Raw genomic sequence first — 16,912 nt, forward strand, 5'->3', positions numbered from 1 at the left:
TTCTTTCCCTACATGTGCAGAGCCTACGTGCAGATGCAAGTTCTTTCGCCGCTTCCACAGTTAGTGTCTTTGTATGTCTCCTTTACAAGTCAGGCTTATTGTGCTTTCTCTGGGATATGGTAGTGTGAGTTTATTCTGGTCCGATGACGCGTTGCCGTTATGCTGGTAGTGTCCCCCAGATACGCCACTTCAGTTTCATGGGCAGGCGCAGTCGATGTGAGCCAACATAGATGTTGAAGATGTATCCATGTATGTGGACCCCAATGGCCTCTTCTGCCCTGAGGGGTCTGTGTTCCTGCATGCCACATGTCCCTGTTTCGTGTCTTTCCCAACAGGCGCACACGAAGGGGCCCGTGGGACCAGCTCTGTGGTGGGAACCAGTCCCACAGCGGAGTGAGTGAAGCTTTCGCCGCATGATTTCCCACAAGTCCCGCATGCTCCCTCCTTTTGGCCCTTACAGGATCTCTTCTACCCCACCAGTTTGTCCCCACCCTTCTCCCGTTTCCGCCACTAGAGCGCCTGGCAGGCAAGCGGGGGTGTTATTCAGACTTTAAATAGCACATTTTATGGCTTATTGGGAGGCACTTCTGAGTGTTTGCACTTTGCTTTGCAGGGCCCCTATAGCATCCGCCGGCCCGTTGGTCGAGTTGCAGCTGTGCTTCTATAGGGAACCTATCAGGCGAAAATGATGCCCATCGTGCAAGCGATTTATTGCGTGTACGCTCACAGTTTTCTGGATGCACAGTGGAGCCACCATCATCTCCCTATCAGTAGCGCCCCAGATCTCCCTGCGGGTGCACACCGGGGCGAGCCGGGGCACCCAGCAGTCTATGCAGTGCAGGATCAGCTCAATGTACCGGCCTGTCCCGTGCAGCCGGCGCCAACCACCTTCAGGTTCCTCTCAGCACCTCCCCCGGGCCCTGCCGGGAAGAACACAGGGAGGTTCCGCGGGTCCTTGTCAGTGATGGTATGTAGCTCTCGCTGTTTCTTTGTTTGTACCCCTGGGGCCGCAGCTCACCTTCAGGAGCGGGGTGTGTGTCGGCCGCCCAGCGCACTCTGGCGGCTTCATTCACCGCACCCCCAGGGCGCCGCGCCGACGCTTCGGTGGTGTCAGTGGACGCTCCTCTCGTCCTGCAGGTGGGCAGCATAGGGTGCTCCCCTTCTCTCAGTCAGAGCGGCGCAGCGGTTTCGAATGCGGCGGGGCCCCCCTCGCCACACCGGGGACTCGGGTCAGCACTGGAGGCAATCTCGGACGGAAACACGGGCTGGAGCCAGATCTCCACGCGAGGGTCCCGCTCACTCTCCTCCGTTGATTCCCTGTAGTGCAATGCAGCCTCGCAGCATGGCTGTAGTAAGTTTGTCAACCCACGTGTCTCTGGCCGCTTTCAGACGGTGGGAGAGCGTGACAGGAGGGAAGCACAGTTCCGCTGTGTTGAAGTCATTGGGCCTTCTTCCACTTTATGGTTGTGGTGGCCATTTTGGTTTCAGCTCGGCACCAGGCACATACACTTTCCGCTGCTGATATCTTTGCTCCTGCGTTCTGGTTCTGTTCTTCAAGGCTGTCAGTTGGTACCGGCTGTATTCTCAACCGGGTCGTGGTCTCGTTACATCTGTTGGATTGACATTTTCAGGATAATTCTACATGATATGGCTGGCGGCCCCCAGATCACTGAGGAATCACGTCCTCATCGTGTGCTGGTTGGCCACACCTCCCACCGAACATGCTTTCATTGTTAAAAACTGTAGAAAGAAAAATCTATTTCTGCGTGAATGCAATCCTCCAAAAAATGTATGCTGCATCGGTAAACATATAATGTTAAACACTTACTCTGACTGATATAAAGGATGATCGAGAGTGCTGTAGTTTCACCAAGATGTAGAAAGTGATTTAGTAAAGCAAACATTTTGTTTAAAACATTGAACACGCAAGACACATACTTCGATAATGAAGCAAAAAGTTGGAAAGGCTATGTTGATATGTATTGCAGGCAAGCGTGCCTCCCACTTTCCCTGGCGGCTGCCCATGTCTGACTTTGGAGGTGTAAGTGTTGATCCAAAGAAAATACACTTCGAGTGGATTGTGTCCTCCAACGTATTCCTCATCTTAGATGTATTCCATCCAGCTTTGCTGCTCTTCGGAAATTTTTTCGGCGCCCGTTCGCCTCAGTTCTGTTTTTCCGCAGTATACGTTGCTTCAGACATTTGGCGCGATTCGATTTCTCTGAGAAGATATATAATAACGAAATATGTCCTCGTCATCGACGCCGACCACGACCCTGAAATCGGGATTCAAAAAGTGCAGATCGTGCGGGTCAAAAATGTCGATCACGGACCCGCATCGAGAGTGTTTGTGGTGCCTCGGAGAAGGCCACGACATGGAGGCCTGCACGAAGTGTCAGGCGATGATAGGGAAGGCCTTGCGAGAGAGGAGAGGAAAGCTACAGTTAGGTCGAAAAACCGATTGAAAAACCTCTAGCGTCGAGTCGAGATCCCGTGAAGAGAATTCTCCTCGACGCGAAAGGCATCGATCGAGGTCCCGTAGCGATTCCCATCGCTAGTCGTCTTTGTCAAAAAGATTGAAGAAACGACACCACATGTCTCCCTCCACCTCGTCATCAGACGAGTCTCCAAAAAAGATGAAATGCCCCACGAAACATTAGTCTACCGAAGAGTGGGAAGCATTCAGGGTCAAAATGATGGAGGTGTTTAAAAAAGCGAAACCTCAGTCCGCGCCTTCTTTGGAAGCCAGCCCGGGTGATCGAAAAAGGAAGGATAGGGAACCTTCCAGGACGCCGAGTGAAAAACGCTCGAGTCGAGTCGACCGCTCGAAATCATCGACGCCGTCCGAGACCCATCATACCTCGAAGGGAAAATCTTCGAAGGTCGCCTCGACTCCCTCGAAGCAGACCCTGTCGACGACCACAGTGTCGTCGATGCCGAAACCCTCAGCGCCAAAGGCTCCAGCCAAGCCAGGGAAGCCAGAAAAAAAAGGATAAGGTTACAAAACCTGTATTGTCCTCAGCCAGGTACTAGACTTCCTCCTCCTCTCCCAGAAAAGGTTTTCAAGCCTCTCCCCAGAAAGGAGTTTTTCAAATCCCTGACCTCAATTTTTGAGGAACAGGAGAGATCTGATGAGGAGAATGTACCTTTTGGCCTGGAATATGGCACCCCAAATGTCCCTGAATGCTTGATTTCAGAAGAAAGCAGAATGAGGGACTTGGTGGAATCATTACACAATGCAAGCGGCATTGACACATCTCCTGAAAACGACTTTGGCAGACCAGAACCAGGAGAGCATGCCAGTCCATCATACCATCAATTAATGACAAAGGTAGTAGATTACTTAGGATGGGCTAAACCATCAGCCCAATTCATCCAGGATGATTTAAGATATATTGGACCATGGTCCCACCGAAGAACCAGTACTACTCTTTCATGTAGCCCTACAAAATAGGGTGGCCAAGAATTGGGAAACTCCGGATTCTATTCCTCCGGTAAATAAATCCCTCACCTCAAAATACCACCCGGCCAGTAGCGACCCCGGCTATCTGCCCAAACACCCAACTCCCGACAGTCTGGTCATACAAGCAGCCACAGCTTCTAACAAACTTGCATACCGGTCTATCCCTCCAGACAGGGACGATAAACGTGTGGATGGCTGGGCACAGAAGGTATTTTCAGCCGGGAGCATGGCATTAAAATCTGCCAACTCCACATGTGCCTTGGCAAAATTTTCGTACACTCTTTGGGAGTGCATTGCAATGGCGGCGGAGCACATACCGGAAGAAGAAAGGGAAGGGTTCCTAGCCATCGTTAGAGATGGAAAGGAAGCCATGCAGGAATCCCTTCAATCTGGATTGGACACTGCAGATAGTGTAAGCAGGTCCATGGGCATTAGCACGGTAATGCGCAAATTTGCGTGGTTACGGAAGTCGAGTTTCGCACCGGACATACAGAACCGCTTTCTGAACATGCTGACAAGAGCCTTAAGAGGTTGCAGACCTCAAAAGCAGCTGCCAAATCTTTAGGAGCAACCTCAGCCTTTTTCGTGCGCAAGGACAGTCATGGAGGGGACGATCCCATCGTTACTACACCTCATATGGAAAGGCGAGAGGAATGGCCAGTCAAAGGGGCCAGAAAAAGGCCACTCGTGGTGGACGAGGAAAATGAGCTAAACCAGCTACAGCTGCATCCTCTCTGCCATCAGCGGCTGCAACATCCGCCACAAAACCGCTTTGAGGACTTGCATCACAAAACACCTGTAGGGGGCAGGCTGTCACAGCATCTGCAAGAACGGCGAGCCATTACTTCAGATGTTTGGGCTCTAGAAATAATAGCCCAAGGTTACTGCCTTCCTTTTCTAACGCAACCTCAAAGCAATCCACCAGGGAGACACCCGTTGAAGTCTTCAAACCCGCTCCTACAGCAGGAAGTTTTAACCCTGCTGGAGAAAGGTGCTATAGAGCCAGTACCTGCAGCGAAGAGGAACAAGGGATGGTACTCCCCGTATTTTTTGATCCTCAAAAAGGACTGAGGACTGAGACCCATCTTGGACTTAAGAAACTTGAACAAGTTCCTTCGAAAGGACAAGTTCAAGATGGTTACCCTTTTTCAGATCCTTCAGGCCCTTCAAGTTCAGGACTGGTTGGTGTCATTGGACCTCCAGGATGCTTATTTTCATGTGCCGATTCATATCAAACACAAAGTACCTGAGGTTCGTAGTTGGCGACTCACATTATCAGTTTCGAGTCCTGCCTTTCAGGTTGACCTCCACCCGAGGGTCTTCACCAAGTTAATGGTAGTGGTGGCATCGCACCTCAGGAGAGGGGGGATTCATGTCTACCTCTACCTGGACGATTGGTTGATCAGAGCGCATTCTGCCGAGCAAGCAATGGATCATCTGAAAGTCACCTGCCACTTCCTCCACAAACTGGGCTTCACACTCAATTTCAAGAAGTCGCAGATGATACCTTCCCAACAGCTTCAGTACATAGGAGCTGTATTAGACACGTCCTTGGGAAAGAGTTTGCCTCCCAAGTCGAGGGCTCAAGACATTCTTCAGATGGTTTCCAAATTCCAAAATGCCCAAAATCTCCAGGCTTACGACTTTTTAAGGCTGCTCGGCCTCATGGCATCCTGCATCTTTCTGGTGCCAGAGGCACGCTTGAGGATGAGATCCCTTCAATGGGCCCTAAAGACTCAGTGGTCCCAATTCTCAGGTCAAATGACGGATCTTCTTCCGATTCCGAACAATGTCAGACAAGACCTTCTATGGTGGACCTGTACAGAGAACATCCTAAAAGGAGAATCTTTTTGGCAACCATGGCTGGAAATCACAGTAGTGACGGACGCCTCACTGCTGGGGTGGGGAGCTCATGGCAACGATTTGACAATCAACGGTCGTTGGTCTCCGTCGGATTCCAAACTACATATCAACCTTTCAGAGCTGAGGACAATCAGACTAGCGCTGAAGGCCTTCCTGCTATCTGTCAGGGGAAAGAATGTCCTCATAATGACGGACAACACAGTGGCCTTGCACTACCTAAACAAAAGAGGAGGTGTGGGGTCACTACTCCTGTGCAGAGAGGCAATGCAGCTCTGGTATTGGGCGATTCAGGAAGGAATCTCTTTAACAGCAATTCATCTAGCCGTGGAAGAGAATATGACGGCAGATGCTCTGAGCAGGCAGAGCATGGTATCCCACGAATGGGAACTGGCTCAGGAAGTCATTCAAGACATCTTCGCCCTTTGGTGAACCCCTCAAGTAGACCTGTTTGCAACCGGAATCAACCGAAAAATGCAAAAGGTATTGCTCAAGGGAATTTCCCCCAAGAGGAGCCCTGGGAGACGCGTTCGTGGTGGAGTGGAATTTCCCACTATTGTACGCGTTCCCTCCGATTCCCGTCATTCCTCAGGTCATCAGGAGGCTGAGAAGGTTTTGGAGCCGCATGATCCTAATTGCCCCGGATTGGACCAGGAGAACGTGGTACCCGGACCTTCTAGACATGTCCATCTGTCCTCCAGTACGTATTCCTCAGAGAGAGAACCTTCTCTCTCAAATGGAGGGTCAGGTTCTCCATCCAGAGGTCAAAATGCTCAACCTTCATGCTTGGTATCTGAAAGGCTGAGATACAGGGATTGGAACCTTCCAGATGACGTTATGGAGGTGTTGCTTTCGGCAAGTAGGCCAGCAACAATGTCTCTATACCGTTGCCGTTGGAAAAAGTTTAGCAACTGGTGCAGAGAAAAGAATGTCGATCCTTTTCTATGTTCTATTCTGGAAGTATTATCTTTCCTTCTGACCCTAGCACATAGAGGTCTGAATATCGGAACAATAAAAGGTTACCTTGCGGCGCTTTCCATTTTCAAGCGCTCATCGGAAGAATGCTCCTACCTCAAAATTCCTTTGATAATACAATTCTTAAAAGGACTCACTAATGTGTTTCCTCCTCACCCATTTCAAGTACCGATCTGGGATCTAAATTTAGTCCTAAAATTCTTAATGTGTGCTCCTTTTGAGCCTATGTACATGTGTCCATTAAGATTAGTAACGTGGAAAACAGCCTTCTGGGTTGCTCTAACATCAGCAAGAAGAGTGAGCGAATTGCAGGCACTGTCTTCTGGGCGCCCCTATACTGTGTTCCATAAGGACAGAGTTGTGTTGAGGGTAAAACCATAATTTCTACCGAAAGTAATATCTGATTTTCATTGAAGTCAGAAAATTGTCTTACCCGCATTCTATCCTCCATCCCATCCTTCGAAGGAGGAGGAAAAATTACACAGGTTGGATCCGAAAAGAGCTTTAAGCTTTTACATCTCTAGACTTTCCAGACTTAGAGTGGACAACCAGCTGTTTATTACAGTGGACAACCAGCTGTTTATAGGTTACACAGGAAGGAAACTGGGTCAATCGGTGACAAAACAGACAATTTCACGCTGGATTGTGCTTTGCATTTCAGAATGCTACGGACTAGCTCAAAAAGACCCTCCGGAAGGGTTAAGGGCTCATTCCACCAGAGGCATTGCCTCCTCCACGGCCCTTCAAAGAGGTGTTCCAATAAGATCCATTTGCGAAGCAGCAACTTGGTCTTCGCTACACACCTTCTCAAAATTCTATAACCTGGATGCTTCCCAGTCTAGGGAGCTAGCTTTTGGAAAAGCAGTACTATACTCAGCCATCTAAGAGTATCAAATAATCTACCCCCTCCTCCAGAGGAATTGTCCACACTGCTTTGGGATTCTGTCTAAGATGAGGAATAAGTTGGAGGACACAATCCACTCTAAGAACAAGTTACTTACCAACTGTTAACGTTCTTTCGATTGGATGTTCCTCCAACGTATTCCTCATCGCCCTCCAAGCCTACCCCTCTGTAGATTTTTCCGGGTTATTGCCATCTCAAATCTCGCAAGGCTCATACCTGTCTGCCGGCACAATCTACACAGTACAAAGTTAAAAAGGGGAAAAACAGAACTGAGGCCAACGGGCGCCACTCGTGCTACCTATACACCCGATGACGTCACCCTCAACGGAGGCCTTCGAGTGACCATCGACTCAACGACATCGGCGCACGGCCCTCTGCCGAAAAAAATTCCGAAGAGCAGCAAAGCTGGATGGAATACATCTAAGATGAGGAATATGTTGGACGGACATACAATTGAAAGAACGTTACCAGTTGGTAAGTAACTTGTTCTTCTAATACATTGCTATGAGGTGTGGAGTAAATGTACTGATGATTAATTGCCAAAAGTGAGGGGAGCGAACATTCCTTTAAAAGTTAGTGCCCAACATGAGCTACATAAGTTCTGGTATGAACTGGGAAATTAGAAGCGGACAATCCTTTCATTTCCAGTCGCTAGCATTGGTCTTGGAGGGGAAGCGGGGGGGATGCTTCCACTAATCACACAGATGTGTGGGCTGAAAAATTACAAGCCAATGCGTCTCCCTTTGCTCTCCATTGAAATTTAGATTCAAACCCTAATTAGAACTAGCGATTGACGAAAATGCTTTGCTGAACCTACCTCAAATACCCATCATTCCTTACCATTCAAGTTCAGTAGTGATATACTGTTCAAATGCAGACCCTGCAATTATTATGGGTCGTGCAAGAACGTTGGCATGTACGTTCTATGCAACAAATAAGGCTTGCACAAAATATAGATAACCACCACGTTGCCAAGTAAGTGGTTAAGAAGCATTTCAAATCCCCTGTGGGTTAGAAGGCCTTGGGATTCAGCGGCCAAATAATGGATCCTCCTCCTCCAGAGGCAAAGGGCCTAGCAGCTGAGGATTTTCTCTAATATGTTGCAGAGGTTTACCATGTCAGTATCTCCCATTTTGTTGTAGTTCAGTTTTTCAAGGGTTGGACCCTGTGACAGTGGGATTATCCTTGCATGTGATCATGGCCTGCCTGTACCTAAATGCTTCCTGTTACCTAAATACTGTTGCCACTGCCATAGCAGTAATTCATTGCAGTCGTTTGTCTACCACTGCAAATACAGTAGCTGATGAAATAAGTGAAAGAGAAGGAGAAATGTCTTTTGAGCAAGATCCTGTTTCTCTGTCACCGAAACAAGAACATTCTTTCTCGTCTTAGTGCATTTCATGCCCGGGGGTAAAGATGGGCACTTCTGTTTTGTATATGCACAGTCACCTTAATGTTAAAATGCGATTTACTGTTTATATTGAAATAATAAGATGTGTCCTTTACCTTGCAATGAACTTGAATGTATACATTGATATGTATAACCAATGTATGAAAAGATTAATAATTTTGTATAATGCACCCAGACAATTCTGTCTTATATTTGTAGTATAGTTACCTAGTCTGAATGCGTATCTCATTGGCGCAAACATACGATATTAGACATAAGGTGCCCCGTAGGCACAAATTTAAGGTCCAGCAACCTTGGAACAAGAAACCAGCAGTGTAATGGAGAATACACGTGGCGACCTAGTACCTCAAGCGAAAGTTATCAGAGATTTAATAAATGTAAAATGCCCAGCAGTGATATTTACCCTAATGCTGTCAAGAGTTTGATATACATCAGGCTGCAGTGCTCAACATCACCCAGCATTCTCATAGGGAGGGTCTGAACTGGCCAGCAGTTCAGACGAAAGCCTGGTTCAGACCTGCACAGCAGATAGGTATGTTCGGAGATTGCCATCTTTGCGCTCTGAGGCCCACGGGCAGGTAGGGCGGTACGAAAATTAAAATAAATAAATAAGTGTAACAGCCCATCCTTATCTGCAAAGCAAATTGGTGAATACAAACGGTGTATTCAAACCCATGTCTGCGCACACAGACAAGTTGTTGTAATAAATTGGTATTGTTATAAGTAAGCAAGCAGGGAAAAGAGGAGCTGGAGATCAGTTTCCATGGCAATAGAAGCTAAACTAGAATCCGTAGTCGTAGGCATCATGTTTTAAAAGGGTAGAGAATTGGCTTGTTGTGGAGAACTTTTGCCTAACGTAAATGTGGACTATTATGATACTGAAAAAGAAATCGTGCAAAAAGATACGCTTAAATAAAAGGTGCATGTTTTAATGAAGATGCAGCAATAGTTACCCACCATCACTTAACGTAGATTAAAAATAAGCATATTTATGTCTGTCAAGGCCACGGTGTGTATGAGCCTTTCAAATTCGTGCACAGAATTTTAGAGACGACTGTCTGTTAAAAATTATGCCACTCTATGCAGTTTTGTCAAGTTATCAAAAAAGTGTTTGTGAAGTATCTTAGTTTTATGTTGCTATTAATGTTGAATGTAGTTTAATGTACTTGAAAATGTGCACCTTCATGTTCTATATGTTAAACGACAGGTAATCTTCATAAAAGTAAAAGCCAAGTCAAATAATAAAGCCACTTTATATGCATTCTTGTGGAGAGATCTGTTTATATTGTCTTATGTTTTTTTCAGGCCAAAAACACAAAAATGAGTTTCAGTTTCTGGTTGATCAAGTGAAAAACAGACGGAAAAAGGCTGTGAAAATTGAATTAAAAGAGGACGAAGACTCAAAACAAATTCCAACAAGATTAGGTAAGGGCTAAATGTTCTTATTGAACAAGGAAAGGGCATGGGGTAAGATAATGTGTTCTCTGTTCTGATGCAGAGCCTGCAGCGAGAACATGTCTGCCTACCTGCTACAACTCTTTGTAATCAAGCAATATTGCACGCAAATGCTGTTATTTCTAATATATTATTCATTTATTGGTTACTTGTATCACACCTATGTAATATTTATAATTCATACCGAGAGGTAGTCAGTTAATTTTATATCTGGTCAATAGTTATTCTGTCCGTTGTAGAATTACTTGCAGAGCTCCCTTAATTCTGTGGTGTGGACTGCATTTGTATAGGAGCATTTTCCCATGCAAATGTGGTCTGGTCCCTTCCGCCAGTAGTCTATATGCCGTTTTGGTATACTTTTTCTGCAAGGGAATTGATGAACTCTATTCAGAGTGAGATATTTAGCCTGTCTGTACCTAATTGGGTGACACTGGTGGTTGCATAACTCTATGTAAAGACCAGGGGCAAGCATTGTGATTACTCTTTGTTATTCCCTACAGCAAATTTAAATCTTCAAACTTTTCTTTTTTATAAAATGTTTTTTCTTTTTATAACTGAAAACAGAAAAACACGTTCATACTTTTTCCCCATGAACCCCAGTGTCTCTGGTAGTCCACATGTCCATATTCAGTCCAATGAGGCACTTCCTCCCTAGGTCCTTTCCTCTTCTTTTTCTGCTCTTCCCAGAGTTAAGTAGCATGCTCATGTTTCTCCTTTAATAGAATGTTAAATGATAAATTGTAGAGCGTTTAACACAGCTTATTTATTTATACAGTTTTAACAGCCTTAACAACTATACTTGAATGATTTGTTTGATGGTATAGCACTTTGCTCAGCGAATGTGAGCGGTGCATTACTGGAACGCGACTGTTTAGCCTACACAGGCAAACGCTCCACCACCTTTCGCCTTCATAGGCAAGCTTTCTCCCCATTGTTTACAGGCGTGTAGCCCCTCGCTCACAGCAAGGGCGGGCAGCATGCCATGGAGACAACGTGTCACGGAAGCGCAGCCGGCCCCATGAGTATCAAACTCACTCTAGGGCTCCGGCTGTGCTTCAGAGTACGAATTGTTTTTAAACAGATTATTGATTTGGGCTTTAGCTTTTTTGCTCAGCCGTGAGTGCCAAGAGCGTTGACAGGACATGCACGCATGCGCAGAGGTGCCAGCACACGAGGACACGGCACACAGTAGGTGCCTTCCTCTAATCTGTGTATGCCGTGAAGGAAATTGCCTGCCTGTTGCACGTCTATACACACGAAAGGAACATAAAGAGAGTGTGCTCTCATACAAATTGCACCGTATAGCTGCAGGAGCTCCGGAAGGTACCCCACACCGTCAAAGCCCTCATTATTAACAGGGCTGTGATCTACCAGCCTGAAGGACCTGCAAGTAGGTCCTCATAGCATACAAGGCCAGCAGTGCCACATCCTACCACAGGCCTACCTCTCCGTACTTCCCAGAGGACCTGCCACTCGGCCTGCCCTGTTCAGACACACAGGCACCCATTTAATGATATCCGATGAAGGAGTGTGGGAAGCCAAGAACAAGTGTTTCAGAATATGAATCAGACCTAACTCTTAGTTTTAATAGAGTCTTAGGAGATTCTTTGATCGTTGCAGTATCACAAGGGGTAAGGCCCCTCCAAGATAGGCTAGAGCCCTGGAGTATCTCATTGAGGATGGCCTCAAGAAAAAAAAGCTACCACCAGCAAGTCCTCTGAACAGCCTGCTAACAAAGCAATAGATAAGGGGAGAGAACAGACTCGTAAAATGAAAAGGCTCACCGACTGCCCAGGGTCATGACAAGGAGGGTAAGAGAACGATTCCTGAGGCTGTCAACGCTTTCGTGAAGCGGAAAGACGCTTTCTTACTGACCGTGCCAAGCCTCCTACCCTCTTCCCCCGGGGTGCAAACCACAGTGGATGATGACTCCTAGTCAGAGTGCAGAGATTCTGACTCTAAAGCTTCCCAAAAGTGAGAGCGCTGGAAAGGAAAACGCAAGGAGAAGCATTTAGAAGAGCACAAGGAAGAATTGATGGATATGTTTGACCCAGAGTCAATAATGCATCTAAGATCAAACAGCTGGCGTCCATCACCCAGAGTGACCTTGTATATGGCTCAAAGCTACGCAAGCCCATTGAAAAGGAAGTGAGACTGTGAATGCGCTCACAATGTCCTAAGCCAGAGCCGCCCAGCAAAGTGGCAGAGCCCCCAGAATTAGACGCAAAGATGACCACGTTCATCTCCAAAGCCACCAGAGATCTGAGAAAGGGCATGGGCCGAGCCTGGAAGGGCTGCTGGGTGAAGTCCTGAACTTAGCCAAACCCATAGCTAAGATCATGGACTTGGCAGAGAGAGCCAGAGATACCGGAGATTCGTAGACACAGATGTCCTAGCCAACTGGGCACAAAGAGCTGTGTGCCTCCTAGGAAATGCAAATTGCGCGCTGTCCTCCTAGAAGAGCCTTCTATTGAAAATAGATTCCAAAATGGAGGATTTAGCATCCTAAGAGGCAGGAGAGACTGTCCAAGGGCTGCTATTTGGTGAAACCTTTGTGAAAGAGATGGGGAGGTTTGTGGGCACATACACAGCTCACATGAAGGACCAAGCCTCCATCCCTCGAGAGGGTTTGCCGGGACCGGCTGCAACAGAGGTTGTGTGTCCAGTCACTTCCACTCACAGAGAAGACCTCCAAACTCGACAGTGCACTACTGGGAATCCCGGCAACAAGACGCGTTCTTACCTCCACGCGAGCGCAGAAGCCACAGTTGCTACCGCCACCCAAGCACAGCAACAGATGAAAAAAGCGATAACCTACCCCCCATTGGGGCAGGAAACTGTTATTCTTAAAAAGCGCTATAGAATGCAGCAATGCGACAGATGTCTTCATAAGCGACATGTTCCTGGTTCACAGGAAGGAGAACGTGAGACCAGTTATAAACCTAAAGGAATTGAACGGGTTACTGGTCTAGAAGGCCCTTAAAAATGGAAGGGGTGCACCTCCTCCGGGACATCCTCCACAAAGTGGATTGGTTGGTGAGGTTAGACCTAAAAGATGCCTACCTGACGATTCCCATCGTCGGTGAACACTGCAAGTAACTAGGCTTCCTAGGGAACGGGCGAATAGTCGGACTGGCCTCAGTGCAGTGGGCCTTCACAAAGATCAGGAGGTCAGTGGTGGCAGTCATGAGCGAGATAGGGATCCGGATGGTCGTCAACCTAGATGACCTTCTGATACTAGCGGACGACAATCAAGCCCTTATCGAACAGACTCGGTGAGCGTCCCAGCTTCTCTCTTCCCTAGGTTTCCTGATAAATCAGGAGAATCAAAGCTCATTATCAAACAACGCCTAGAGTTTCTAGGTTTCATAGTAAACACCACGAAGGCCCCAAGAACTGAGTGATAAAGAAGGAGCTCAGAGCAACACTAGCAAAATATATGATATCTCTTCGAGCCCTAACAAGGAATGTTGGGCTTCTAGCAGACTCTGTCCAGGCCATCTTTCCGGAGCCCCTCCGCTACAGAGCCCTGCAGAGACTAAAAATACAGTACCTGTAAGGGGGTCTGGGATACCATCAACTAGTCCCTTTAGACCCTGAGGGGAGGTCAGAGCTAGAATGGGGGCTTCAGATCATGGAAGCCTCTAATGGGTAAGCCATATTCAGGGACATCCCAGAGCTGATCATAAACAGCAGACTGGAGAGCAAGGTGCAGCCACCTGGAGATGTGAGGGAGATGGTCCCAAGAGGTTCTACCCCTTCACATCAATTGCCCGGAGCTGCTTGCAGGCTCTTATGCAATAAAAGCTTTTACCAATGACAGAGCAGAGGTTTGTATCCTACTCCAGATGGAAAACATTTCTGTATACATCAATCACTTAGGAGGAACGCGATTGTGCATGCTAGTGGAACTAACCAAGGACTTCTGGCACTATTGTCTCGATCGCGAGATCTCTGTGACAGTCAGACTACCTTCCGGGCACCCAGAACACAGTAGCAGATTGGAATTCTCGCTATTGGCATAACTCTAGCGATTCGATGCTGCACAGGAAGGTGTTTGCACAGATGGCAGCCCTCTGCGGACTCCTGGACATCGACCTATTCGCCTCCAGATTGAACAAACAGTTACCGAGATTTTTCATTTGGGGGCTGGACACAGGCCCAAGGGGCGGATGCTTTTCTGCAAGCATGGTCGGGCGCAGTACACTACGCTTTTCCCCACTTCATGATGCTACTGAGAGGTCTGGCAAAAGTCAGGAGGGAAAAGGCAGAGGTGGTAGTGAGAGCCCTGAAATGGAAATCGCAAGCGTGGGTTCCAGTTTTGATGGAACATTCCAAGGATATCCTGTGAGTCCTCTCTCTGAGAGGATCTCTTGGATGATCTGTAAGGGAACTAGCATCCTCTGACGAGGACCGACCAACTTCCTCTGATCGCGGGCAGGGTATTGGCAGCAGATGGAGTTTGCAAGGCATTTCGGGGCCAGCTGCAGAATTCATAAAGCAATCCTGGGCCCCCTCTACACTATGCCAAAAGTTACGAGGCAGGAGACCGCTAGGGGGCGTGGACCAGAAGGGTCGGGTGAGGAACCAACTCTCTCTCGAGCCATTGGGCCTGCGAAATTGGTACTCCTCCCGGTGGAGTACAAGGCTGTCCAGCATCTGCCTGGGGCACTGACAAACCAGGAGGGGTCGTAGGCTATGGAAGGCCCTTGCTGCGAGGGGAACAGCAATCAGCAGGAGCCAGTGAGGTCCCGGAGACTAGTAACAGGGAGGAGGGCTGGTCTGCACGTGAGGAGGTACGGAGAGTCGTGGCACCCTCCCATCCATCACCGAAGTCCAAGAGTGGTGAGCAGGTTGAGGAAGGGGTCAGATTGATGACCAGGACCCCCTGCAGCAGATAGTGTAATTTGCAGCCTCCCCGCGGACGGCCGCTTGGAGCCCCACAGGAAACTAGCGGGAGATGGCAAGGATGCAGAGAAGTGATCCCGGCAAGTGAAAGTGGGAAACAGACAAACAGTGAAGTGAACAGAGCTTTGGGAGGGGCACAGGCTGGCCCGGGCGAACCCCCGGCCGGTGGTGTTGCAAAGGACCAGAGACTCCAGCGACAGGAAGAGGGGCTGAAAGTAGGTGACTCATCGCACTGAAGCAGATAGGAGAACCGGTGGAGGAGCACCCGCAGAGCCCCCAGAGACCGGAGACCAGCAAAGAGAGGAGCGACCGCCTCGGATTGTACACGACCCAGCAGAGGATGAGCCACCGGGACCAGTGAGCTGAGGGACACCAGGAAAAGCAGAGTCAGTACCGCTGTGGAAGCCGGCAATATGCACCCACGTGGCGCCAGGAGGTGAGAGCCCCCAGGGGAGTACACTACGACACGGGGAGAACAGAGGAGGGAATCGGAGGGGGAGACCCCTAGAATTGTTGAAACCCGGGCCCAGAGGGTGAAACCACGGCCCAGAAGTAATTCGGGGACACCACCCTGCACGAAACTAGGCAGAGTGTGCCACGTGGAACACATGAGGTGACATAGACTGGTACACGAGAAGGAAAGGTTGATATAAACGGCAGTGGGATGCCCCCAGACAGGGCCGCAGAGGAGAAATTTGGTTAGGGTGCCATAACTCGGTGGCATGGGAGGGCTAGGCCCGGACCCCATGCCAGGACGCACTCAGGACCTGGATGCGAGCACACCCTCAGGGAAGGAGAGAGGAAACCCTGGTGAGGGGCCAAGAAGGCCCGATAGGTGTCCTGAACCAGCAAAGCAATATAGAAGGTACAGGGGGGCAGCCCCCCACCCCCACTGTAGAGCTGAGACACCAGGAGCAAAAGAGTGAATACTGCAGCGGAAGCTGCTAACACGCACTCACATGGCGCCAGGAGGTAAGAGCCCCCAGGGGAGCGCAACACGACGCAGGGAGAACCGAGGATGGATTCAGAGGGGGGCACCCGTAGAACTGTTGAAACCCGTGTCCAGAGGGTGAAACCACGGCCCAGAGGTAGGTCAGGGCGCAGACCCACAGAGCAAAGGTGTTGGTATCCTGGGAAGTAGAAGGCGGACTTGAGGCTTTTAGGGCAGCGGACAGTCATGCACATATAATCACCTGCAACCATGAAAGTAAAAAGGGGACCGCACCGCCTGAGATAATGGGTGGTCGCCCTGGAGGAGACACAAGAGCAGATTGCAACCACAGAGGGGTCCTCACGGGGATCCTGTCACTGCAGCAGTTCCGGAGACGGTCAGGGAGCGTCTGGTAGGGAGCACCCCCTGACCTGCACGAGATGGTGGCCAGAGAGGGCATGCCCGCGCCGATTCTGACCAGAGAAGACCTGAGGGACATATTTCAGGTGATTTAAAGCAATTAGAATGTGTATCCAAGCATCCATCTGTGACCTCAAGGGCAGGGTGGACAAACTAGAAGACAAGATGGAGGGGATGGAGAACAAACACTTACAGGTGGACATCCTCGACATGAATAATGAAGCACGTCTGACAGACCTCGAAATACAGGAGGAAGAAACATTGATGAAGCTGGACGAACCGAGAGAGGCGCAACAACCTACGTATTCTGGGAGTGCAAGAGTAGAAAGGGGAGTCGGCAACGGAAGTGGGAGAAAAAGGTACAAGGCCTCATAAACCAACTGTTTGCCCTTGAAGAGGTTAAAGAGGTGCAGCTGGAGATACCCCACAGAGGCGGTGACGGAAAAGGCCCCAGGTCCATAGTAGTGAATTTCCTCAGATACAGGGAGACGATTGAAGTTCTCAAAAAAGCAAAGCGCCTGGGGAGTTTCCAGTATGAAGGTGACCAGATCAAGGTTTTCCAGGACCCGTCGGGACTGACGTTAG

The 16,912-nt window shown here is 48.8% G+C and overlaps 1 protein-coding gene across 3 annotated transcripts in view; it reads left to right on the top strand.

Annotated features, from left to right (window-relative positions):
* RAD18 (RAD18 E3 ubiquitin protein ligase) overlaps positions 1 to 16,912 on the top strand; it is a 1,168,890-nt gene that overhangs the window by 794,744 nt on the left and 357,234 nt on the right. For all 3 annotated transcript variants that reach the window (XM_069643474.1, XM_069643473.1, XM_069643475.1), the window contains one exon: positions 9,919 to 10,038. In XM_069643474.1, the coding sequence (XP_069499575.1) occupies positions 9,919 to 10,038 (120 nt within the window). The remainder of the gene's footprint in view (positions 1 to 9,918; positions 10,039 to 16,912) is intronic.

The sequence above is a fragment of the Ambystoma mexicanum genome, chromosome 2p, assembly GCF_040938575.1.
Source record: "Ambystoma mexicanum isolate Mex_15411 chromosome 2p, UKY_AmexF1_1, whole genome shotgun sequence".
NCBI classification, from domain to species: Eukaryota; Metazoa; Chordata; class Amphibia; order Caudata; family Ambystomatidae; genus Ambystoma; species Ambystoma mexicanum.